The sequence below is a fragment of the Ananas comosus genome, linkage group 6, assembly GCF_001540865.1.
Source record: "Ananas comosus cultivar F153 linkage group 6, ASM154086v1, whole genome shotgun sequence".
Classification (NCBI taxonomy): domain Eukaryota; kingdom Viridiplantae; phylum Streptophyta; class Magnoliopsida; order Poales; family Bromeliaceae; genus Ananas; species Ananas comosus.
The window spans coordinates 1,990,970-2,017,540 of record NC_033626.1 but is presented as its reverse complement, the minus strand read 5'-3'; the positions used below and the strand labels follow the sequence as shown (position 1 = coordinate 2,017,540).

Genomic DNA, 26,571 nt, shown 5'->3' with positions numbered 1-26,571 from the left:
AGATTCTAAAGGTGGCTTATACGGATTCATAAATCAGAATTATCAGGCGATTAAGATTCTAGTTATCAGGTAATGTAAGATGCTAGAGGTGGCTTCTACGGGTTGGCTTCTACGGGTTCAAGAGGTGGCTCCCACCAAATCCATGGTGTGACACTTTTGTTCCACATAACACTTAGATCTTATACTTCTGACTGGTATTCGGCTCTGATACCAAGTGTTTTGGGCTCAAAATGTTTAAACCAAGTTATTATTATTCGGGTGCGAAGTCTCATATATTCGAATCAGATTTTTTTTTTTTTTTTTTTTTTTTTTTTTTTTTTTTTTTAATTCGATGTGGGACTATTGGCGTGTTACAAGTTACTACCCTCATCTTTGATGGCTATATCATCCTCCATCATTGGCGATTTTCGCCTGGCAGCTATTTTCTGCCTTCAAGATGCAGTTGTTCTGAAGCAAACTCACCAGAGGATAATCACCATAAGGCAGAGACTATCAACAACAACTGGATTAGGACCTGGTATCTGATTCAATATTCCCAAATAAACAGTGCCAAAGTTCACATTCCCTCTCTTCATTAGACAAAACTGAAACCACATGCAGTCATTCTGAAACAGAATAGGGCTGCTTAAATCAGACCAGACTTGTCATTTATCTTGCATGCATGAAATCAGCAAGCAACTAAAAAAACCTTAGTGTTACTCTTTAGAAGATAAATGGAAAGAAGCACTAGATATTAAACTTGTATAATAACTTATTTCACAGTATACACAGTGATAATAAACTCTATCATCCACTTTATCAAAGACAACATATTCAATACATCAGAGCCAAATGAGAATTCACTTTTCTTGGTCTAAACTAAATTCTTTTATCCTGTGGTGGGACAACAATTGGAGCAGGTGGGACTGCTTGTTTCAGTGGCCAACACTCCCACTGGCCTTCCTTTGTGTGGGATAAGGAGAAGTGCTTTGGTATCCACACTTCCCCCATAGACTTTCTCTCTCTCTGCTTCTTCCTTTCTCTCTCCTCTATGCTCCTCTTTGCTTGGAATGCTCTCTCCCAATCCTTGTTCAGTATGGCTTGGCTCACTTCACCCCACACCACTGCTGATTCAGTTAGCAATAAGCTCTGTTCCAAAAAAGCACTTTTTATGAGCATCCTACTATTTCTCTTTATTATAGCAGGAACAAATCATAAGTTTTAGAATCTTCTAATATGTAGCTAAATATGAATTGCAAGGCTCATTATGGGGTTTCTTTTGCCTTTTGAGCAGAACTGTTTGAAGAAGCACATATAGCTTTTTCATCAAAAACCTATTATAGCTGCTTGGCATAGTTTCTGCGTACAATAACTATTCCAAAAATTTAGGTTGAACATGCAGAGTTTAACTAGTGCTGAAATAATAATGGGTAATAAAATCAGATCTCCTTCATAAGTACCTCTCGGTCCTTTACAATCGGAGCCTTAAGTTTTGATATCGCCTCCTCGGCATCATAAAGTACCGAAAATTTTCCGCTGTGAACATCCTTCAATGAAACAGTTCTGCACAATTTTATTAGATCATAGGTTAGCGAGTATTACTCGGAAAATCACAAAAGTAACAACTCTTTGTCGAACGATGAGTATATACCTGTCCCATAGGCCGTCGATTTCATATATCGTCTTTAATGACTTGGAGTGGAAGATCTTTCCCTTTACGGCCCTCGAATTCCCACCGAAGCCTAAGAAAGAATGGCTTCTGTGGAAGCACATTTCGGCTTCTAGACCTGAATCTTTGCAGCTTATTCTGACAGTTCCTGCCCATTCAGCAGCAGGTGTAGGAAGTATTCTTATTAACAAGTTCGGTGAATTCATCTCATAGTTCTCGCCGAAGCTCAAAAGCCTTAGCTGCCTCTTTCCGTGGATAACTGCTTCAACACTAGTTCCTGCAAAGACATGGAAATGTCATGTTTAGTGTTTGTTTCTCTTAACAAAAGTCTAGGGTTTTTCGGTATGGCAGTAAGGCGAGATAACTTTCTGAGTACAAAGTGGAAGCTCTTGTTTCAATCTTGTGTTCAAACAAATGGCTTCGACTAGACTTTTATTTCTGATATGTAAGCGAATTACAAGTCAAAAACTTATAAGTGTTCCTTCGAAGTCGATCGGAATAAAAAAACTACAGTGTAGTGATTAGGGTTTTGGAACTTTTACCATGGAACTTGGGGACAGGGTTGTGGCACCATACCATCTGTATATTCTCTTCTTGATCAGTTGCATGGAGAGCAGATACTGGAGGATGATGTGCAACCTATTCAAAACATATGTGTAAAATAATATAGTTGAAGCTCATTTATTTAGTTATAAATACAGAGATCTTTTCAAATTTCAAGTCATAAGGGCATTAGATTATGTCTTTTTCATACCATACTTAACTACACATGTCAACTTTTACATACATGCATTCGAAACAACACTAGTGTTATGTTATTTCTCTGATACCATGTGAAAGTAACAGTTTCTCTCTGAGAGCTTAAGATCCGAGAATGGTGTTTTATACTTTTTTCACGTTCATTTGTAATACCATGCAAAATATTCTTCTCAATTTTCTTCACAATCATGGCATGAAGCTGAGATATTGAATCTATTAAGATTACCTGCTCAAGTAGGACATTGAGGGTTCCTTTTGAAACATGATGAGTTTCTCCGAGGATCGGGTTGAACGGAGCTAAGCCGAAGATCGCAGGCCTCGTCGTCGATATGCTCCACGCGACGACCGACGTAAATCTTTCGAGGCTGCTCTTCGCTTTAGCACACTTGCTAAGATAGTCCTCCCCAATGCAGTAAACCCCTTCACCATACAGCTGAAGCTGCGACTTCGGCATGTTGAAGAGAGGAGGTAGCTGCATTATTTGCAAAAGGAATTCATTTCATACTTTTCATTAGTTTTCTCTTCTTTCTTTTTCTAGGAGAGTAAAGATGAACTTGGTATGATTTTCATAATATGCTATAGGTTTAGTAATGCTAAGTGCCTGCATTATTAATGTTTTCTTTGTTTCTCATCTCTTTTTCCCTCTTGTTTTCAAGTTTTATGTAGTTGAAGGCATCTAGGGATGAAGTTAATTAGTTTTATCATTGTTGCTTAGGCCCTATTTGTGTGACACTCCAGGTTAGAGAATTGTAACGCCCCAATCATCCCATATCGGATCATGAGATTATGTGTGAGAATATAAGGATTAGAAATTCTAGTACTAATATCTGGGCTTAAACATATTGGGCCAATAATTTCGGTCCGACAAGTTATGTTAGCGGGTTCGATCGTTCCATTTGGTATTACAGCAAGAAAGTGTAAAAATGAAATACTATACAGGACTACGGGATAAAGTGCTACATCATCGGTCATAATCTAGGCGATGAATTTTGTAATGCCCCAATTTTCTCATATTGGGTGATGAAATTATGTTTGGTAATATAAGGACAAGAAAACCTAATACTAATGACTAAGCTTGAGTATTTTTGGCGGAGTGATTTGGGACCTAGGTGTCACGGACACTGATACGGGACACGATACGACTCGGACACCGTGACTCGACAACTTTTAAAAATAAGAACACGGACACGGTATAGACACTGCTAATAAAATATAATATTATTAATATAATAATATATTTTTATTATATATAAAATATTAATTTTGGTAAAATATTATTTTATTTCTCACACAAGTGAAAGTTAGTAAAATTTTTATTGATAGTTCATATATTTTAAGAAAAAAAATTCTCCACCATACATAATTTATTTATATTGTCAAAAAGAAATATATGCATTCATCTAAAAGTTAAAACATTTATCATCTTATATCATACATGTATAGACAAAATAAACTAAAAATAGGTATATATTTTTTTTAGTTGTAAGTGCTATGGATCGGTATTAACCGCTTGTCCAAAAAATGTCCACATCGGACATGTGTCCGACACGGACACACGAGGTTTATAGAAATGTCCGTGATACATAAATTGGGACTAATAAATATGTTATTAGTGTTAGCGGGTCGGGTCGTTACAAGATTAGTTTTACATCGGAAAGCCAAGGACATGATCTGGAATACATAAGGTTGGGTAACTAAGATCTAATAATCGGGCTCTGCGATTTTGGGCTGTTGGATCTAGACTCAATGGATTTTTAGGGCTAGGGTGCCATAGCTAACCAAGTTGTGGCCTCTGGGATGGGTGATCAATCGTCTGAGACGTTACAGTTTAGACATTGTATGATTACTTATTCGGTATGAGAATTTTCTAGTATACTTTATACAAGTCACGTAGCTATAAATTTACTAATGTAAGCAATTAGTTTAAATTTTGTATCGGAAAGCTATTAAATTATTGAAACCAAACAAATTGGAAGGTCGAGTACTAGAATTAAAATTTTAAAATTTTAAAATTTTGGATATCCGAATCAGAAAGGATCTATAATTGACATAAGTTTTGTACATTTTTACCAAAGACAGAGACATGCAAAGTAAATTCGATTCGGTTCAAAAGCAAATTTTGACTAACCCAATAACGAAAGTTTCGCAAGGGAACTGGAGCAAAGCAAAGGAATGAAGGGATGGAGGAAAAACAACAAGACTGCTTTATTTCAACAATTGTCAGATGTCTTCTAGTTCAAAATAAGAACTAGGCTGGAATACTATGAATAGCACCAAGTTATTTGTGCTATTAGTTTTTTAGTTCTTGGATTGAGAAATATACGGTTAAGATAATGTTGATCCTCTAGGGTTGAGTGAGTGGTTGGTTGAATAGTATAATCTAACGGATAAAAATAATCAAAGGATTAAATCTAACGGTGGAAAATTCGATAGCACCAAGCCTTTGGTGCTATCAATAGTATCTCAATTGGACTCTCAAAATAATTCTCAGAAAATATAAAACTTGATTTTTAGAAAGTTCAAATATTCTGGATCATGATAAGTAGTGTAGACCGTCGATTTGGATGCTCCATCAGCAAAAAGAAAATTTCTACAACACAGAGGCCTTGGTGCTATTGATATATTTTTTTTCATGCGAAGCTAGTAAAGGTAACTTCACTTCCACAAGAGTAAATGGTGTAACTCTAATTCACCTGTTTCCACAAAATACACAAGATTCATTAGGAAAAAGATGGTCTCAATCCCTAGTAATAATAGCTATGAAAGGCACATATGCTCTTCAATTCTTAGCGTTTGGTTAGGGGATAGGGATAGGAATAGACCCTTATCCCCCCCCCTATATCCAAACGCTAATTTTTTATCCGAGAATAGTAGTTCTCGGTTATCCCTACCAACACCTCCATTTTCTATATAAAACTACCTAAATTGTCCTTATTTCCGGAAACAACCCAATTCTTATCCAAACACTATTTTTCTTATCCCCATACTTATACCTATCCCTGTAATAACTAATTCTTTATACCTGAACCAAACGGTACCGAGCTCATGTTCTCTAACACAAGGAGAGGCTTTTAGAAATAAAAGAAAAAGAAAACTTCAATTATATACCCATGTGGTTTCACATTTTTGTTACTTTAGTATCTGTGGTTTAAAGTGTATTAATTTAGTGTCCTGTGGTTTTATTTTTATTTTTTATTATCGATTTTACTAATTTTTTTTATTAAATTAGTGACAAAGTTAAAACTATAGAGGTACTAAAGTGAATATTTGATAAATCTAGATAGAATATCTGAAGTTTTTTGTATATAATTTAACAAAATATTAAAAAGAAACTGATGAAAAGATAAAAATTAAACTACAGAACACTAACTTGATACATTTAAATCACATATTACTAAAGTGAAAAAAACGAACCACATTGATGGTATCTGAAATTAACCAAAAAAAAAAAGGGTAAAGCATGAAAGCTAGCTTTTGGTCTTTATTTTGATCAATACAAATTATGGTTATTATTAATGGTCAAATATTGATGTGACAATTTTGCTAGTGGACAGGGGCATCATGTGGGCTTTTTTCACCCACTACCTTTATTTTTTTTTTCCTAAATTAATAGAAATTCAAACACCTTTTCTTTTTTTTTTTTTTTTTTTTTTTTTGGGCTTTCTAACTTACTTTATTCTGTTCACATGACTATTCCATTCATTTAAGTCACTTGCAAGTTGCTATCACTTGTCTTAGCAAAAACTAGGAAAAAAAAGTTTCTTGAGTACTAAGGGTAAGGGTGTGTTACTGACATGTGGCAATTAAATAAGCAACAAGAGATTTATTGTATCTGATAATTGTTACTGATAGATTTTGATTAGATTTGATATGCTCCTATTAAAAGAGCGTGTTATTACATACCGCTTAATGTCGCAGTTAATGAGCGACAAAGATTTATTGAATCTGATCATTCATGCTGATGGATTCTGATAAAATATTCCGATCAAATTTAATATATCTGATTTGCCCCTATTAAAAGTGCTATTAATTTCAAAAAAAAAGATATGTGGAGACTCCGTGACTTTTAGCTCTTTTGCAACCAGGCGTCTGAATTTTCAATTTTAACAAAGAGACTTCTTAAAATTAATCAAATAGTTCAGTAGGCCCCGTTCATTAAGTAAACTTATTAATAATGCAATTGCTTATTTTTACAGATTTAGTTAGCACACTTCATGTAATTCTCTCGCAACTATAAATTCATTAAAGTAAGCAACTATCTTAAATTTTAAAATTATAATATTGTTGTCGATTGAATCAGATCAAACAAACTAAAAAGTTAGATAGTAAAATTAAAATTTTAAAAAATTGAATCGCTGATTCAAAATAGCCCATATTTCGAATAATTTCTATACGTTTTTAACTTAAAAATAATTATGTGTTCTCGTGTTCTCTAGAATTTTTAAACTTTTACTCCTATTTCATTTTTACATAGAATGCTAGGAGTACTCCTTAGTGTACCCCAAAGTATCCCCAATTCAAATTCCACCTACAGAGAGAGAGAGAGAGAGAGAGAGAGGCAGAGAGAGAGAGAGAGATGTATATTTACCTGGAAATGGGTGAGATCAGATCCTGGCCGTACATTCCGGAAGAGGCTGAACACGCGCTGAACCACGTTCGGCGGCCGGTCGCCGTCCAGCGCCAGCGGCGGCGTCAGCACTGCTGTCAGCCCCTCGTCTGTCGCCGCCGCCACAGCTGCCGCCGCCTCCTCCTCCTCCTCAACCTGCACAGGTGCAGATCTCCTCCTCATCAAAAATTCAATTCAACTTCTGCGCTGACCAAACTAATATATCATCATTCCCTGAATCTGCAACTGCTCCTCTGCACTATGTTTAGGGATACAATATTATACTAAGTTTGGTTCAGAGCAACTGCTCCCCTAATTAACAGAAACAAACTAGTATATTTCCAAACCACGGTGTTTTCGATGATGAGATTACTGAATCGACGATTTGCTCCATTAGATTCAATCTAGAGTATCTGAAATATCTAAAAAATAAAATTTATAATAATTTTTTAATATCATTTATCTACTGATCGAAAGAGTTTAAAGTTCATAAATTTAGTGGTGTAAAAATATTCAAATCATGTAAAATTTCTAATGTTGTAATTTTATTCAATAAAAAACAAGATCAATATTTGATGCAAAATTTGTGTCATAACTTTTCGAGAGATTTTTATTTTAGCCCTTTGATCATTAAATAAATAATATTAAAAATTATAATTTTTTTTTATATACTTCAAATACTTTAAATCAAATCTAATAGAGTTAATGGTCAAATCGAAAGCCCCGCCATTAAAATAACTTAAAAGTATAAAAGTTCTTCGTACCTTCGAAAGCATATAAGCCGAACTCATCTAATGGCTAATTATTCCGATAGGACGTTGATTGAATTAAACTTCTAAACTCGGAAGATTCAATTTGTGACTCGAAACAACTGTTAGTGCTTTCTCAAACAACTTAAACCATTTTGCTCCATAATAAGCTTACGGACCAGATACATCATATCAAGCACTATATATTTATCCACGAGTAGATATAAGTAGAATCAAGACGGCAAAAACTGTATCAAAAAAGGGAACAACACACATGATTAAGGTATGTTTGTTTTGCCAAAAAAGTGAAAAGGATTGAAATTGTTTCCGGTCGTAAATACTCACTTTCGCTGTTTGGTCTACATTATCATAACTTTCCTCGGTCGAAACTTAAACTCTCCAGAATAGCGTAATTGATTTCGATCCATCTCAAACCGAAGTCGATTACGGGGAAAAAAAAAGTTAAATATTAATTCATCTTTTACGCCTTCAATTTCTTTGTCATTTATTTGTTACCAAACAAATAACGCAGAATGGGAAAATTTTAATTCAACGACTATATAAATAAACAACGGAAAAGGTCTCCTCCTTTTGCCCTTCCTTTTAGCGGATTGGAACGGATTCAGGACGATTTGATTTTTGATTTGATTTTTATTATATATATTTTTTTACTTTTATTTATTGCTCCATTCAAGACAGATAGTAAACTTTCGACACATAAGAAAGGATCAAAAGAGGAAATGAATTTTTTTGCGTTCCGCTTCACTTTCTTAGCAAATTAGAATGGATTTGAGATACAAAAATTAATATTTATTTATTTTTGACTTTTATTTATTGTTCCATTCGAAACGAATCAGAACGGGAGCTCTACCGACCCGGATCCGCTTGCATACCTACTAAAGCACTGATGTCAAAAAGTACGGAATACTCTAGTAATTTACGACCTGAAAATAAAATATAATATAATATAATATAATATAAATATATTTTTTAAAAATAATTAATAATAATGATTTATGCATTGTGATCTCCGCAGAATACGCAACCGATCCATAATCCACAAAAAAACAACGTACGAATTTTCTCATTTCGACCAATGGTTCGTCGCCACGTATGCGCATGCGTACATACCCAAGCCAATCACAAAACGCCACGTAAGGCAGCTATCTACCACAACACTCTGTTCCACCGTCCATCCTGCTTTGGGATTCGCGCTTACTATTTACGTGATGGATGATAGATTGGTAGAGTCGTTTCATTACGGAGGTCGTTCTCCATCGTAGCTAGAATTTTTGTCCACAAAATACGACAAAAAAAAGTCGCCAAAATAATAATAATAATAATAATAATAATAATAATAATAATTGCTTGAAAAGAACAAGAAAACAATAATAATAATAATATTAATAATAATAATGATAATTCATGCATAGTGATTAATTTATTTTCACATAATAATTTGGTTCTTATACTTTTAACTTTAAACATTTAATATTTTCACATATATTATATTTTTAGGTCTTGATTAATTCTCTAGTAAAAGTTAATATATTCAAAATAAGAACATTTCTAATTATGTTAACAAAAATAAATATTATTTTATAAAAATACAAAAATTTTTATTAATATTTAGAAATTAATTAAAATGTTTATTTTTATGTAAAAATATTTATATATGTGTTGGTGAGTTGCAACGTGTGTTGCCGGCGAACAAAAGTGCGCTCGCATCGAATTTCCCGCGACGATGATATTCTCACCCCCTATATTTTTATCTCATAAATAGAAAAAAAAATACAAGAACACTAAATTTGCTTTTAATATCTATAATAATAATAATAATTAAGTCCTCTAAACTTAATAAAATAATTTAACAATTCTTTCAATTCAATTAAAATTATTTATTACATAGCTATTTTGGTTATATAGTTTAATATATAATCTTATTACAAAACTTCAAAACATTAAAAAAAATTATTTTTACTTTTAGATAATTTTATTTTTATTAAAATCGATGGCTGTATAATTACTAACTTCCATTAAGAAAAGAAATATATTAGACCATTTGATGTAATTTAAGAGATATAATTATTAAAATTAAAAGCTTATACATAAAAGTTCAAGCTGTCTTTGTACATTCTTTTTTTTTCGAAAAAAAAAGAAATTAAATCAAACTTTACAAATAAAATTTAAATTTACTTGCTAGCATCATCAAAACAAACTTACTACTAATAACCTTTTATTTTTTTGTATAATTATTGACTTTTTTTTTTGCATTGAAATAAAATGCAGGTAAAAAAAAAAAAGGAAAAATTAGTGACCTTTTTTAATTCAAACCCCCCACCCCAAATACTAATAAAAATAATATATATATATATATATATAAATATGGGGTAGGAATATCAAACTCCTCTAAAGTAAAAACGCGTGAACGCGCCGAATCATTCCCACCGGGTTTCGCCGAAACCGCGGCGGTTTCCCGGTCACAAAAAAAACCAGGGAAAAAGCGGTTTTCCGTTGAACCGAATACCGCTTCTGTAGCCCCAACATATAAAAAAAACCACAACACACACAAAACACCACATAAAATTAAAGAAAAAAAAGAAAAAAGTAGTAGCACGTAGGAGAAAGAATATATATACATACTTACCATTTGTGGAGACGTTTCAAATCCAAGCAATATTTAATAACGCATGCAGGTTTTAGAGAGAGAGAGAGATTAGAGAGTTTTTAGAGAGAGAAAGAGGGAGGGGTTGTGTTGTGAATTGTAATGGGTTTTTGGGGGTGGAGAGAGAGAGAGAGTATTGTGTGGGGGGGGGTATTTATTATTTTTTGTGTAGAGGAGAATGAATGAGAGATCACGCGTAGTACAACATGCCCTGGCCCTGGGAAAGAGTATGATGCACTGCATGTTTATATAGTTATAGTAGTATTATAACCATTTATTTATTATTACAACTACTATTATTATTATTACTATTATAAGGAACTAGGCTACTATGCTATTGGTAGCATGGAGCTCTTCGTGCTACTAAGTTGTTTTCGATGATGCAGTTTTCAAATCGACGATCGGCCCCGTTAGACTTGATCTGTACTATTGAAAGTATTTGGAAACTAAATTTCAGATTTTTTTCGACATTATTTGACTAGTGATCGAAAGATCTCAAAATTGACAATTTTAATGGCCGATGTAGTGTGTTTGTGAGTTTAACGGTGTAAAACAATCCAAATGCGATGAAAATTTTATAGAAAATTCTTTTCACTATTTAGAGTAAGATCAGTATATCTGATCTTGAATTTAAATCTTTTATCATCATTTTTTATGAGATTTTTATTTTCAGCCGTTCAATTTTAGACTACTTGTTTGATAGGTAAATGATATCGAAAAATTATGAAATTTAGTTTCTAAATACTTTTAATAGTGTAGATTAAGTCTAACGGAGCTGATCGTCGATTTGGAAGCCGCATCATCAAAAACAACTTGGTAGTACGGAACCCCCTGTGCTACCGATAGTATAGTAGCCGGACTCCTAATATAACTATTATTATTATAATGATTCGTTGTTGCCTTATTTGCTACTAGGAAAGCAAGGTGATCACTCCCTATCATATTTTTGCTATTACTTTCCTTTTTACCTCAGGCTTTCGTTTGGTTCGGGGTTAAGTAAGAACTAGTTATTTTAGGAATAGGGTTAAGGAAGGGTTAAAGTAATTTTATGTTTAGTTGAGAATTGGATTTAGTGCAGATATAAGCAAAATAGAGTTTGATTGGAGTAAATGAAATAAAAAAATAGTGGGTAATTATAAATAAAAAATAATAATATTGTTCCAATTATTATATTTGAATTTAATTTTTTTATTTTATATTTAAAATTTTAAATTTAAATAGATAACTTTTAAAATTAAAAATTCAAAATTAAAATCTATATTTTTAAATTTCAAATTTAAAAATTTAAATAATTAAAAAATAACAATTTAAAATTTAAAATTTTAAAAAATAAATATTAATTTTAAGATTGCAAATTATACATTTTTAAAATTTCAAATATAAAATGTCAAATTTAAAATTTAAATAATTAAAAATAAAATTTAAAATTTAAAAATTAAAAATAATAATAATATTAATTTTAAGATTATAAATTATAATTTTTTAAATTTAAAAATTAAAATTAAAATTAAAATTTTAAATTTATATTTAAAAATTAAATTGAGGTGGGATTAACTTAACCCCACCCCAATTCTGGGGGATCATAACGGGTGTTAACCCCTTAATCCTCCTTTTATCCCCGAACCAAATGGTGACCTAAAGTTTCTAACTACTATACCATCGATGACACCAAACGCTTGGTGCTTTCGAGTTTTTCACCATTAAATTTATCTTTTTAATTATTTTTATCCATTAGATTGTACTATTCAATCAATTATCTACTCAACTCTATGAAATTATTAGCATCTTAACCGCACATCTTTTCATCCAACAGTCGAAAACATAACAGCACCAATCACTTGGTGTTATTAATATATATAGTTCAACTTGTAAACTATTAATAATAATTGATATAAAAATTAATAAAATTCTTATTTTAGTCATCCTCAATTTTTTGTACTTTTTTAATGAGTGCAATTACTTATATGCCATTCTTAGGTGACTAATATGAAAATTATCCTTTTAAAATTTTGCTATACTAAAAATTAGCCTTACAAAGTTTCAAGATCTTTTAGATATGCCGTTAGAACATGTTTGGTTGAAAAAATTTGAGGTTTGGAATGAGAATCAGAATGAGTCATTCTCATTATTGGGATTTAGTTTCAGAAATACCATTTCAATTTTCATTCTGGAAGAATCCAATCTCTCCAAAATAACTCCCAACTTGGAGGTAGGAGTACTCATTGATTCCAAAAGGAATTAAGAAAAGAACAAATTTTTTTCAATAATAATTATTTAAATTTAAATATACATATAAATTTAAATTTAGATTAAATTATAATTTTAATTTTAAATTTATATTATATATTAAAATTTAAGTAATCATATCTTAAATTTTAATATAAGTTAAATATTTGAATAAATTCTATTATAAACGAAACAATTTAAGAAATTCATCATTTTTATTTTGTTAGGTTCTGTTAGTGCACCGTTAAAAAAAAATTATTATCCCTGTGAAATAATTATTTTGTTCACTTAAATATATATTCTAATATTATTTACTTTTTTTGATTTGTTTATAACGTTTTTTTTTTTTTTTTACTTTTCTTATTTGCCCTTAAACGGTCTCCTATTTATTTTATTTACTCTTGGAACTGTTATCTTCTTTCTCGAGCAGAAGAAGAAGAGCTTCGTCTTCTTTAGCCATGGCCGAAAAAGATGAAGCTCTTCATTTTCTCACTATGCCCNTAAATTTAAATATACATATAAATTTAAATTTAGATTAAATTATAATTTTAATTTTAAATTTATATTATAAATTCAAATTTTATTATTTTTAAATTTAAATTTTATTTTCAATATATGTCTGATATTTGAATTTAGATATAGTTTTAGATTTTGATTTTGAACTTATTTAGATTAAAAAATTAAATTTAAATTAAAAATTTAGATTACGAATTAAATTTAAATTTAAATTTAAATTTTTATTACAAATTTATATAATATATTAAATTTTTCTTAATCATATAATAATAATAATAATAAGTTGATTCTGATTCCAAATTCTATTATAAACGAAACAATTTAAGAAATTCATCATTTTTATTTTGTTAGGTTCTGTTAGTGCACCGTTAAAAAAAAATTATTATCCCTGTGAAATAATTATTTTGTTCACTTAAATATATATTCTAATATTATTTACTTTTTTTGATTTGTTTATAACGTTTTTTTTTTTTTTTTACTTTTCTTATTTGCCCTTAAACGGTCTCCTATTTATTTTATTTACTCTTGGAACTGTTATCTTCTTTCTCGAGCAGAAGAAGAAGAGCTTCGTCTTCTTTAGCCATGGCCGAAAAAGATGAAGCTCTTCATTTTCTCACTATGCCCTCATTCATTGGCGCCTCCTACTTAATCAAAATCATAAAACCGAGCTCTAAATATACAAAAACTCTTTGCTAATAAAAAAAATCTAAAATAATAAGATCTTACGCAAGAAATTGATCGAAAGATTTATGTCATCTTCGTTAGAAGATTAGAAAAATTGATTATTAGAGGAATTCTCGATACTGTTACGGCAATTACCCCTTTTAATTAAATCACAGATTTTTTTGATTAGAAACAACATATAAGTACAGTTGAATGTACATTAAATTAAAATTAATTAATTAGAACAAACTAAACTATACAGATAATAAATATAAAAAACTAATTTAGACAGTAGAAAATATTGGATGTGACCCACGTGATTTATTTAAGGTGATCTATAAAGATACAATCGGTCTAATTAAGTCGATTTATAAAGATACGGAAGATCTAACGAATGGGATGTATCTGAACACGTTTTTAATGGACGGACGTGATTTAACATCCTTACATTAAGTTATATTTAAATATGTAACATATGAAAGTTTCGGTCTAACCCCAATCCTAATTCCTGTGACGGTTACATCTTCGGGGATAAGAAAATTAGACTCGAAATGTCCCACTCTGCAAATCGCGAGCGAGGACGAACCACGAGTAAGGATCATTGTTTACAATCCAGGTATTGAAATCGAAATCATGACAGAATGTACAATCTTAGTTTCTAATAAAGTTTCAACAGAAAATAGATTCACAAAAGTATAATATGTCTTTAGTTGTAATTAATTATTAATTAAAATCAGCACGAGGCCTTATGATAGAGAATTAAGCAAATAAACTTAAGGCACAAAGATATTCACATACGTGAAATCATAAATAAAAATTGTGTGAATTTACCGACCATCTCTAGAGCAAGTGGCAAAGAGCTTGGTGGTTGGTAACCGAGACCCAAGTTCGAATCTTAGTTGATTCACATTTCCAGCGAAGTTTATTTCTAGATGAAATAAATGAAGCGGGTAACGTGCTACCTATCTCTCAAAAAAAAAAATTTGTGTGAATTTTGGATGAGAAATAAATTTGTTAGACCTATATGATAACACACAGTAATTTATAATTATGTGTAAACAAAGGCAAAAAAGCCGACAACTTTTAATCAGCGTGATATATTTCATTAATATATAGTGGTAAAAATAGTATTGATAATTTTGAATATATATATATATATAGAATTAGGCTGGAATACTATTAATAGTAAAACGTTCTTTTTGCTATCAAGTTTTTAACCCTTGGATGAAAAATTGTAAGGTTAGGATGATATTAGTCGGTTAGATTTGAGTAGCCCCCTAGGGTTGAGCGGTCCCCACTGGGTTATAGTATTTAATCCAATGGTTAGAAATAACGAAAAGAGTTGATCCAAAGGCTACAAACCTGGTAGCAACAATAGAATTTTGCTACTAATAGTAGTCCAGTCCAACTTTATATATATATATATATATATAAGAGTGCGGTTCTTGGGGTGTAACTATGGCAAGGCACGGAGGCACTCCGTGCTTACATTGTTTTCGATTTTGGGACTTATCGACATCGACGATCGCTCGTTAGACTTTGGATCTACAGAAGTAATTTGAAGTATCTAGAAAATTAAATTTCGGCGAATTTTTCGATTATCATTTGCCTAGTGATCGAAGGGGCTCAAATGAAGGATGAAATAAAAATCTTACAAATATGATGACGAATATTAAAATTTAACTCAAAGTTATTGATTTGTTTTATATGGTATAAAGAAGTTTTCATATCAAAATTTCATGTGATTTGGATATTTTACATGTTATAACTGCAAAAACTGTCACCATGCGTTAAAATTATATGATTTTGAGCCCTCGATCACTACGCATAATCATGATCGAAAATCGCGAATGTTATTTTCGTAGTACTTCAAATACTCTAGATCCCTTCAACGGAGGGCCAATCGTCGATGCGAAAGGTCGAAGCATCGAATGCTAAACTTTTTGTAAAGCACGGAGGCTCCGTGCTTCAAAAGCATACTAGCACTTAGCATCTCGTTCCGTTCCAGGAATACTCTGCCATCCATCCTCTCTCGCTTCTCATCTCTCTACTCTGGCTCTCTCTCTAATATATATATATATATATATAGTATATAACTATAATATAGAGTTGATCTACTATGACTATCATAGTACAATCTTTGGTACTATTGATTGTTGCTCATTGGATGAAAGGATGTGCGGTTAGGATGATAGTGGTCCCCGGTTAAATTAATAGTGGTCCCCTAGGGTTGAGTGGGTGGTTGGTTTAATAGTATAATCTAACGGGTGGAAATGATCAAAGGATAGATCTAACGGTAGAAAACTCAATAGTACCAAGGGCTTGGTACTATCAATAGTATAGTAGCCGGACTCTCTCTCTCTCTCTCTCTCTCTCTCTATGTATATATATATATATATATATATATATATATATATATATATGATTTTTTATAACCTTTGAGGTGCATATTTGAAATTGTTCCTGTATTATCATATGTTAGGACTTCATTGTGTAAATAAGAGTTAGACTGGTATATTATCGGTAGCACGAAACGCTCTGCGACCAAATTATTTTCAATGGTGTAGCTTCCAATTCGACGATAGGCTCCGTTAAACTTGATCTATACTATTGAAAGTATTTAAAAACTAAATTTCATAATTTTTCGACATCATTTATCTATCAAACAAATAGTGTAAAAATGAACGGCTGAAAAAAAAATCTCATAAAAATGATGATAAAAGACTTGAATTTATGGTTAGAGATATTGATCTTACTCTAAGGGGCCGTTTGGTTGGATGTAGTTTCAAAAACAGTGTAATTGGAAGTACATGTAGTTTTAAATGCTGTAGTCATAACTATACATAGTCTGTTTGGTTTTATACAGTTGCAGCTGCTGCAGTTATATTTCTTCTGTTTGGTAGTCTGCAGTTGAGATTTGTATTTGTAAATTTTATGAATTTTTAGATAGAAATGTGAGATTACCTCTTCTGAGCATAACGTAATCGTATTTTAATTATTAATTAAGACTTTTATATTTATATATAATTTATATATTATAAAATTATGTATGAATTTTAATAAATTTTAAATGTAAATATATTATAAATTTGATCAAAATAAAAATTAAGATACTATTAAACTAGCAGACTGAAAAATAAGAAGCATATGAAAAAAATTTATTGACCCTAACAGGCATTACTAAATCCTATCAAATTTCATGAATACGTATTTTTGAGAAAAAAAGAAAAAAGAAAAAATAGCGTATGAAAAAAAAAAATCACACTTTGCTTATATTTTTAATGAGTAAGCCGATTCCTGCTCAACTGCTGCAGTTGGACCTTCTCATGCAGATGCAATTGCAGCAGTTGGGCCTAACTACACCAAACCAAACAAAAAAATTATAGATGAATACGCATTTCCAACTGCAATGCAGTTGGAAATGCATGCAACCAAACAGCCCCTAAATAGTGAAAAAAATTTTCTATAAAGATTTCATCAGATACCGACCATCCCTAGAGCAAGTGGCAAAGGACTTGGTGGTTGGTACCCGAGACCCAAGTTCGAATCCTAGTTGATTCACATTTCCAGCTAAGTTTATTTCTAAATGAAATAAATGAAGTGGGTAGCGTGTTACCTATCTCTCTCTAAAAAAAAAAAAATCATCAGATTTTGATTGTTTTATACCATTAAACTCACAAATGCATCACATCTACCATTAAAATTGTCAATTTTGAGACCTTTTGATCACTAGCCAAATGATGTCTAAAAATTATTAAATTTACTTTCTAAATATTTTTAATAGTGTAGATCAAGTCTAATAGAGCCGACTGTCGATTTGGAAGCCGCATCATTAAAAATAACTTGGTAGTATGGAGGGCTTCGTGCTACCGATAGTATGTATACTAGCCTAGTGTAAATAATTCAACATCGAATTATTATTATTATTATTTTTTGAGAGAGATAGGTAGCACGCTACTCGCTTCGTTTATTTTATTTAGAAATAAACTTAGCTAGAAATGTGAATCAAGTAGGATTCAAACTTGAGTCTCGGGTACCAACCACCAAGCCCTTTGCCACTTACTCTAGGGACGGTCGGTATTCAACATCGAATAATTAGTTAAGAAAGAAGATGATTGATATATATTAATGAACCAGGCATAATAGGTTTAACCTTTTGTTTTCATCCTTGGGCATATTTTGTTATGATAGATCTCAATTGGCATGTAAAAATAATAAAACTATATATATATATATAGAGAGAGAGAGAGAGAGAGAGAGAGAGAGAGAGTGTCCGGCTGGGGTACTATCGATAGCACTAAGGATTTGGTGCTATCGAGTTTTCCACCGTTAGATTTAACCCTCTCATTATTTTTATCCGTTAGATTATACTATTCAACCAACCACTCACTCAACCTTAGAGGGCCCACATCATTCTAACTGTATATTTTTTCCTTCAAGAGCCGAAAACCTAATAGCACCAATAGCTTGGTGTTATTGATAGTATTCCAACTTATATATATATATATATATATAGAGTCCGGCTATGGTGCTTGTAAAAGAACCAAGCACTTGGTGCTTGTAAATTTTTTACCGTTAGATCTACGCCTCGGATCATTTTCATCCGTTAGATTATACTATTCAACCAACCACCCACTCAACCCTAAGGGGCCCACATCATCATAACCGCACATTCCTTAATCCAAGGGCTAAAAACTTACAAGCACCAATGANTATATATATATATATATATATATATATATATATATATATATATATTCAGAAGGGAAAACTTCAAAAAAAACCTCTGTGGTTTCGCACTTTTTCATTTTAGTACCATGTGGTTTAAAGTGTATAAAGTTAGTACCCTGTGGTTTCGCACTTTCTCACTTTAGTACCCTGTGGTTTAAAGTATATCAAGTTAATACTATGTGGTTTTATTTTTGTATTAGGTTAGTACCCTGTGGTTTTTAAACCACAGGGGCACTAAATTGAGAAAATGTGAAACCACAGGGTACTAAAGTGAGAAAGTGCAAAACCACAGGATACTAATTTGATACACTTTAAACCACATGGTACTAAATTGAGAAAGAATGAAACCACAAGGGGGGTATTTGGAGTTTTCCCTATTCAGAATGATAAATAGAATAAAATAAATCTCGCAAAGTGTCATAGAAGAGAAAATTTTGATCAATCTACGAAAGCTTAAAATCTGACTGCAATATGAACATGAGTGCCATAGAAGAGAATTTATTAAGCAATCTGCGAAAGTGTAAAATCCAACTATAATATGAATGTCACTATTCGAATTTGGACAAACTGATTTCTCTTCCTATCTCAGATACTTTTTCATTGAAAAAGATGATAATATTTTACTAAAATACATATAAGAAGATGCTAGCAACAATTCATATGATATACTGGATCTCAACAAATAGGAAAAATTGCATTATTTTTTATAAGTTTTTGTAGAAATTGATGGATTTTTATGATATAATCTTAGCAACTATAATTAAATATGGTGATCAAACAGATTATGATAACACTCTCATAGCATCCGGAATACAGTTATAGTCTCAAACTAGCTATCTGTCGCTGTCTATTGGCCTCCAGGGCATCAGCATTTTAATTTCTACAGTCCTTACACTACAACAGAATTAGGTTATAGGGACACATGTTTGGGACACTTTTGAGTAAGTGTCCCATTTATGCTAAAACTTAAAAACACATCTACTAATGCCTAAATATAAAGCCCAATCCAACAAAAAATAAAAGATTACTCTACTCAACCCACCACACCCAGTCCATTTGGCCCGATTACAAACAAAAAAGAAAAAAAAGAAAAAAAGAAAAATCAATTACCATATTTTCTTCTCTCTTCACTCAATCTACTGAAATTCTAGACGAAGAGTTATTCCTGTCATCCTCCTCCGCCACCGCAGCCAACGAGATAGAGTTTCGGCGGTTGCTAAATGCTTAAATAAGTTGTTGGTAAATTAGCAGCACTCTTTTAAGTTATAGCGACACTCTTTAACTGTCACTATATACCTAGCGACCCCACATATAGCAACACTTTTTAAAAGTGTCGGTAATTTTAGCTAGCAGCACTTTTTTGACATGTATCTACACTTAAAAGTGTCGCTATAGACCGTTTTTGTTGTAGTGTTAATTGAATTGGAGACATTTCTGGGGCGTGACAATTCACTTATTATTTAGACTCCAGATCGACTTCTCATTAAAGTTTGATTAGAATTTTATTTAATTTAAATACATAAAAAGAAATAAAACTTACCACATCAAGCATCCCTTTATATGTTAGGATTTACTTTTATTTATAGTAAATTTAAACTTAAATGATTAATTAATTGAGTTACATTTACAAAAACCTAATTATCAATATCAAAGTTGATAGTTTGATGAATCCGAATCATCTGTAGCTATTGAGTTAGTTGTGGATTTAAGCTTTTGGATTGAATCTTATTGATTTTCTTTTAGATATTTTATATCTTTTGACTCATGCACATGCATGTGAATTTGAGCTGGATCAAAACTTTCTAGTGAAACTTCCTAACATGCATTGGATACGTCTACAGTTCTCGAAATCAATGAGAGAGAGATTCGAATAATTCATAATTCCATGCACGTTGAAAATGATATAAGCAATTGATGTTATTTGGAACATACTTTTGACATGCAATAGTTTAAATAGTTATTGAAAACGTGGTTGTCGGTAGTACGATTAAATGTAATTCAAATGAAACAAACATTCGACGTTAGATGCTTTGAGACGTCCAAATTGGTGACGCTTATCCGATATTGGATTCCTCCTTTACACAGTTGGTTAAGAACTTGATAGTTTGATAATATTTTTAGTTGAGTTTATCTCCAAACGAAATGAATGGATTATTTGCTTTTTTTTTTTCCTTAAAAGATGTTACTATTTATATTTGTCTTTACTTGATGTTTGGTTTTGTCGAATATAAATGTTAACATAACGTTATGTATATAAAACTTAATAGGCTTTTAGCAACTCTGCATATATATACTTTATGTTTTGGCCAAAACCAGAAGCAAATGTACAATAGAACTCTTCGCATAGAGACCTTCAACCTAATACTTTTGTTTTGGAAATGCAGGATATTTGTGTTGTATGTGTGGCTCAAAAGTATAATAGAAAAATACATTATTTATTTTCGTAACAAATAATACACTTTTCAGATCAACGGTTTAGTTAAAGTATTAATATTTCTGCGATTTTATTGGAAAATAAAGAAACCAATTCTTTTTGACATGATAGCATTAGATTTCCCTTAATACCTACCAAACGGTTCTCAAATAGGATTTTCACAATTGTTTATATAAATTCAAACTTTGTAAGAGAATTTTTGCAGTTTAATTTATATGCTAAAAAATATATCAATTTTGAAATATTGCCAGAAATCTAAATATTTAAGAATAGTATGGGGAGAGATTTGGAGTAGGGATGTCGGATACTCAAAATTTTATCCGAACCCGAACTCGAATGGAATGGATATATTCAATGCTAAATGGATATGAATTTGGATATGGATATCAAAAATAAAAATCCGACGAATATAGATTAGGATATGGATTTTGACTGTACCCGATCCGAACCCGACATGAACCTGAATTTATTTTGCACTATATATAATATACATATAAAAATTTGATGTTATATTTAAATTTGTATTTTAAAAATTTAGATTTAATGTAATATATTTTGAAATATTGAAAAAAGAAATAATTGTTTCGGGTTCGAATTTTCGGGTTCGGGTTCGGGTTCGGATTTCGAATTTTTTATCAGGTTTAGGTTCGGATTCGGGTTTGGATCTCGGGTTTGGAGTCGGGTTCGGATTCGAATTATTGAAAATCCGCCCCGAATCCGACACATTGACATCTCTAATTTGGACACTGATGGTAGTGATCATATAACAAAGAAAAGGCCAGCAATTGAGCAATACTATAAAAGGAGCTTAATTTTTGTCATTCTCTATTTTTTTTTTTTCTTATTAGAATCACTGAATTTAATTTAATACCTAGGTTTACAAATTTTTTTTTTTTCAACCAAAAAATTGAAGCATTATCATCTAAATGATTGTGAGAGTGACATGTGGAGATTTAGATGTGGGTAGTGTTTTGACCCTCAAATCAACGAGTTAATGTTATAGGTCCAAAAATTTATTGATTCTACTAGTGCATGGGGAATATTGAGGACCACAGCATGTGCTACAAACTATGACCTTACATGTGTTATAATATCTTAGTTATTTTATAAAACATACCATTTATATGTATGAAGCGAGATGTTTGAATTTCTTTTTTGGATATTGTCTCGATACAAATCCTCTTTATTTGTGTCGGCACTACCACACCCCTCTCTCTCTCTCTCTCTCTCTATATATATATATATAATCAAACTCGATACTTATAAAAATATAAGATTTTATTTGTAGAAGCAGAAATGTACATAAATACCACCTGACAGGAACAACTTACGTACAGAATAGGGCAATATAGGAAGAGTGAATGTGATTCGAATATGAATTAATGCATATGACACATAAAATAATGCAGATTTGTAACAATATGAACTAACTATTACTAAGATGTAAGCAATTTGCACTGTATCAACTTACCATGAAGTCCACACTCGATCTAGAGTACATTAGTTAATCTGAAACTGCAAAATAAATTGTGCACGGGTCTCAGTGATTAGGATACGATCGCAAAGAATTAATAATTGATCCTAGTCGAACAAATAGAACGAATAATAATGTGATGTAACTAAAAAATTATAATATGAGGAGTTTGGTTTAAATGACGCAATAACAATAGCAAGTAGAGAGAAAAAGTATGTGTTACTAGTATCGATCACAAGACTCAGCTTAACCACAACACGATACTCGAACCTGTATCTTCGACCTTCATACGTCGTGCATCACTTTAGAATAGCTCGTCATAATGATGTGTCCACCCTCACCTGAGTTATCCTCGATCTATTGTCGCAGTACTCTCAGACGAGAATACGTTATTCATCCTCGCTTATGTTATTTGTAGTATTTCCCACACGATGCACACTAGTCTCTCGGCACTTTACCTCTACTTTTGGACGCTAAGATCTGATCTAAACATGTCCCATACCAGTGTTAGGTTTCTATGTCCCAACCTACTAAATTCGGCATGCATCAACTTACAATATCCTGCTCTAAATCTCTACTCTACATACTGCGCATGCAATACCCACAAGATATGAGCAAATTAATAACCTAGGGAGCCCGAGCCTCAATGTTTCTCACAACAAAGCCTACCCAACCATCACATAACCCACTCAAGCAATGTACCTTCAACTGAGAACTCATCTGTATGTAATATATATATACAGGCTAATGCTACTATACTCTTATGAGTATAGAGCACTTCGTACTCATAAGTTGTTTTAAATGATGGAGCGTCCGAATCGACGATCCACTCTGTTAAATATGATCTAGAGTATTTGAAACTTCTACAAAATAAATTTCGTAATTTTTCAAAATCATAATAAAATTCATCAAGCGGGTATAAAATGAATGGTCAAAATCGAACGACGTCTTAAAAATGGATGATCGGATCTTTCAATTTAAGATCGGAGTTATTGATCTTTATCTATGTAGTTATTGATCTTATCAGTATATACAGAGCACTTCGTATTCATAAGTTGTTTTCAATGATGGAGCTTCCGAATCGACGATCCACTCTGTTAAATATGATTTATAGTATTTGAAACTTTTAGAAAATAAATTTCGTAATTTTTCGAAATCATAATCAAGTTCATCAAGCGGGTATAAAATGAACGGTCAAAATCGAACGACGTCTTAAAAATGGATGATAGGATTCTTCAATTTAAGATCGGAGTTATTGATCTTTATCTATATAGTGAATAAAATTTTCTATAAAAAATTCAACCGATTTCGATTCTTTTACACCGTTAAACTAGTAAATATCCCACACCGACTGTTAAAAATTGTCAATTTTGTGACCTTTTGATTGTAAGGTACGTAAATGATGTCGAAAAATTATAAAATTTAATTTCTAGACGTTTTAAATGCTCTAGATAACGTTTAACGGCGTAAATCGTCGATTTGGAAGCTCAATCATCGAAAACAACTTATGAGTACGAGGGCGATCGTACTCATAAGAGTATAGAAGCTGAACTCTCTCTCTCTCTCTCTCTCTCTCTCTCTCTCTCTCTCTCTATATATATATATATATATATATATATATAGAGTCCGGCTACTATACTCTTATGTGTACGATCGTCTTTGTACTCATAAGTTGTTTTTGATGATAGAGCTTCCGAATTGATGATCCATACCATTAAACATTATCTAGAGCATTTAAAACTTCTAAAAATCAAATTTTATAATTTTTCGAAATCATTTACTTTACGATCAAAAGCTCACAAAATTGACAATTTTTAACGGTCGGTATGAGATATTTGTTAGTTTAATGGTGAAAAAGAATCGGAATAGGTTGAATCTTTTATAGAAAATTTTATTCACTACCTAAATAAAGATCAATAACTCCGATCTTAAATTGAAGGATCCGATTATCTATTTTTAGGATGTCGTTCGATCTTAACCATTCATTTTATACCCGCTTGATGGACTTTATAATGATTTCAAAAAATTTCGAAATTTATTTTCTAGAAGTTTCAAATACTCTAGATCATGTTTAACGGTGTGGTTCGTCGATTCGAAAATCCCAACATCGAAAACAACTTATGAGTACGAAGGGCTCTATACTCATAAGAGTATATATAGTAGCCATATTTATATATATATATATAGAGTCCGGCTGGGGTACTATCGATAGCACCAAGGATTTGGTGCTATTGAGTTTTTCACCGTTAGATTTAACCCTTTAATTATTTTTACCCGTTAGATTATACTATTCAACCAACCACTCACTCAACCCTAGGGGGCCCACATCATCCTAACCACCCATTTCTCAATCCAAGGGCTAAAAAATCAATAGCACCAATAGCTTGGTGCTATTGATAGTATTCCAGCCTAATTATATATATATATATATATATATATATATATATATATATATATTGAGAGTAAGGTAGCATGCTATTTATTTTGTTTATTTTTTTAAAAAATAAACTTAGCTGGAAATATGAATCAACTAGGATTCGAACTTGAGATTTCAGGTATCAACCTACGCCCTTTACCACTTGCATTAGAAATGATCGGTTTGTCTGTATGTAATATATACAGTGCAAATAGCAAGTCACTATAATGTAAAAAAAGATAATACAAATGTATCATCAGAGGGCCCGAGTCATCTGATATAGGGATGATATCAAGTGAATATTCTCATACCAATTCAAGAATCATGTTCAAAAGTGTTATTGTTTACTAGGAATTATATGAAACTCCAATAGTCCCATATTAGATGATGTTGGAAAATGTGAGGGGCATATATGTGATGGACATACTAAAGCTAATAATTGAGTTTAAGTATTTTATATTAGTACGTAGTTTGGGCCTAGTGACTTATTAGTGCTAGTGGCTGAATTGTTAAAGTTGGAAGGAGAAAAGAGTAGGATGAGAGAGAAGAAGAGAATGGAAGAGGGGGGAAACTAAACTGAGAAAATCAGAAAAAAATAAAAAAAAAATAAGTGCAAAGAAATGAAATGTCGAGAATCAAAAAAAATAAGTGCAAGGCCAATTTTTTTTTCTCTCAAAATGTGCATATAGAATGTTACATATTATCCTTTTTTTTCTCCCCCTTCCAAACAACAAAAGAAAAAATTGAATTTTTTTTAATTTTTTTTTCCCCTCTCGTATCCTCTTTGTTGAAGCCAAAGGCTTGATTATTTTACAATCCATGCCTAAACTATGGATCATTTTGAGTCGACAACCTAATCTTTTAATTAAACTTTTGAGTTTACAATCCAACCCGTAATATACTGATTCTCAATAAAATGCTTTGAACTTCAGCCAAATTGCACAAAGTGCAGGTAAAACAGCACGTGAAACTATTCAAATGGATCTAATGAAGTTTGGTACCTTATTGTCAAGGAAATGACATAAGTTCTTTTCCTAGAACTTCATGCTTGGACATAACATAGTTTGAAAATGACAAATGTGATTGTGCATCTTGATAGAGGCATACATAGTTGGCATATTTCTTATTGTTATTCTTTCACATTATAGTAGTAGCTTCATGTATCTTATTCTTTACTATATATTTATGTCTTAATTTTTAGGATGAGGTAAGTCTACGCCATCGTTGGTGACATCTACTGAAAATTTATTAAAAGTTCTCATCCAACATTATTGATGTTTTTACAAAGTCTTCCACTACGCAATCATGGCAAAAATGTCGCAAGTTAGATAGGCCATCTTGAATCAATCTAAAGAGAGTACGTCTTTTGTGAGAGTGAAATATTTATATTTAAAGATTTTTTGAAATGGGAAGTAATAGTTAAGCCGTAATTGATTTAACTCTGATGCTTCGTAGTAACCATTTCTTGTATGAGATGAACGCGTTAGTGTATACTATGTCTTGTGCAGGTAGAATATAATATTTTGTCCATTCGGCAGGTCTATTCTATTGCAGACAATTCAAGCATGTTTCAGAGCGTGACACAATATTTTAATTATTTGATTTGAATAAATCAACAATGTTTTGACTTTAAATTTTAAAAAAACTATTTATTTTAATAAAATTATAGTTGCAAAAATTTCAT

At 31.6% G+C, this 26,571-nt stretch overlaps 1 protein-coding gene across 3 annotated transcripts; it reads right to left on the bottom strand.

Annotated features, from left to right (window-relative positions):
• Window positions 711-10,567, bottom strand: LOC109711211 (oxysterol-binding protein-related protein 4C-like). Of its 3 annotated transcripts, none has more exons than XM_020234143.1 (7): window positions 10,410-10,567; window positions 6,996-7,215; window positions 2,634-2,879; window positions 2,191-2,287; window positions 1,631-1,925; window positions 1,440-1,542; window positions 711-1,128 (listed from the first exon to the last, which is right to left on the bottom strand). In XM_020234143.1, the coding sequence occupies exons 2-7, from the start codon at window positions 7,194-7,196 to the stop codon at window positions 859-861; spliced, it is 1,212 nt and encodes a 403-aa protein (XP_020089732.1). In that variant the 5' UTR covers window positions 7,197-7,215; window positions 10,410-10,567; the 3' UTR covers window positions 711-858. The 3 variants fall into 3 exon arrangements, with proteins under 3 accessions (XP_020089732.1, XP_020089734.1, XP_020089733.1); XM_020234145.1 differs by having other exon boundaries at window positions 6,996-7,169; XM_020234144.1 differs by lacking the exon at window positions 10,410-10,567 and adding an exon at window positions 7,778-7,831.

Bases quoted from the DNA above. Each gene is read 5' to 3' on its own strand.
- LOC109711211 (XM_020234143.1), bottom strand. From the start codon at position 7,196: ATGAGGAGGAGATCTGCACCTGTGCAGGTTGAGGAGGAGGAGGAGGCG. The intron at 2,880-6,995 runs GTAAATATACAT...CAAATAATGCAG, and splicing joins CTGATCTCACCCATTTCCAG to CTACCTCCTCTCTTCAACAT. The intron at 1,129-1,439 runs GTACTTATGAAG...TTTTTGGAACAG, and splicing joins CGATTGTAAAGGACCGAGAG to AGCTTATTGCTAACTGAATC.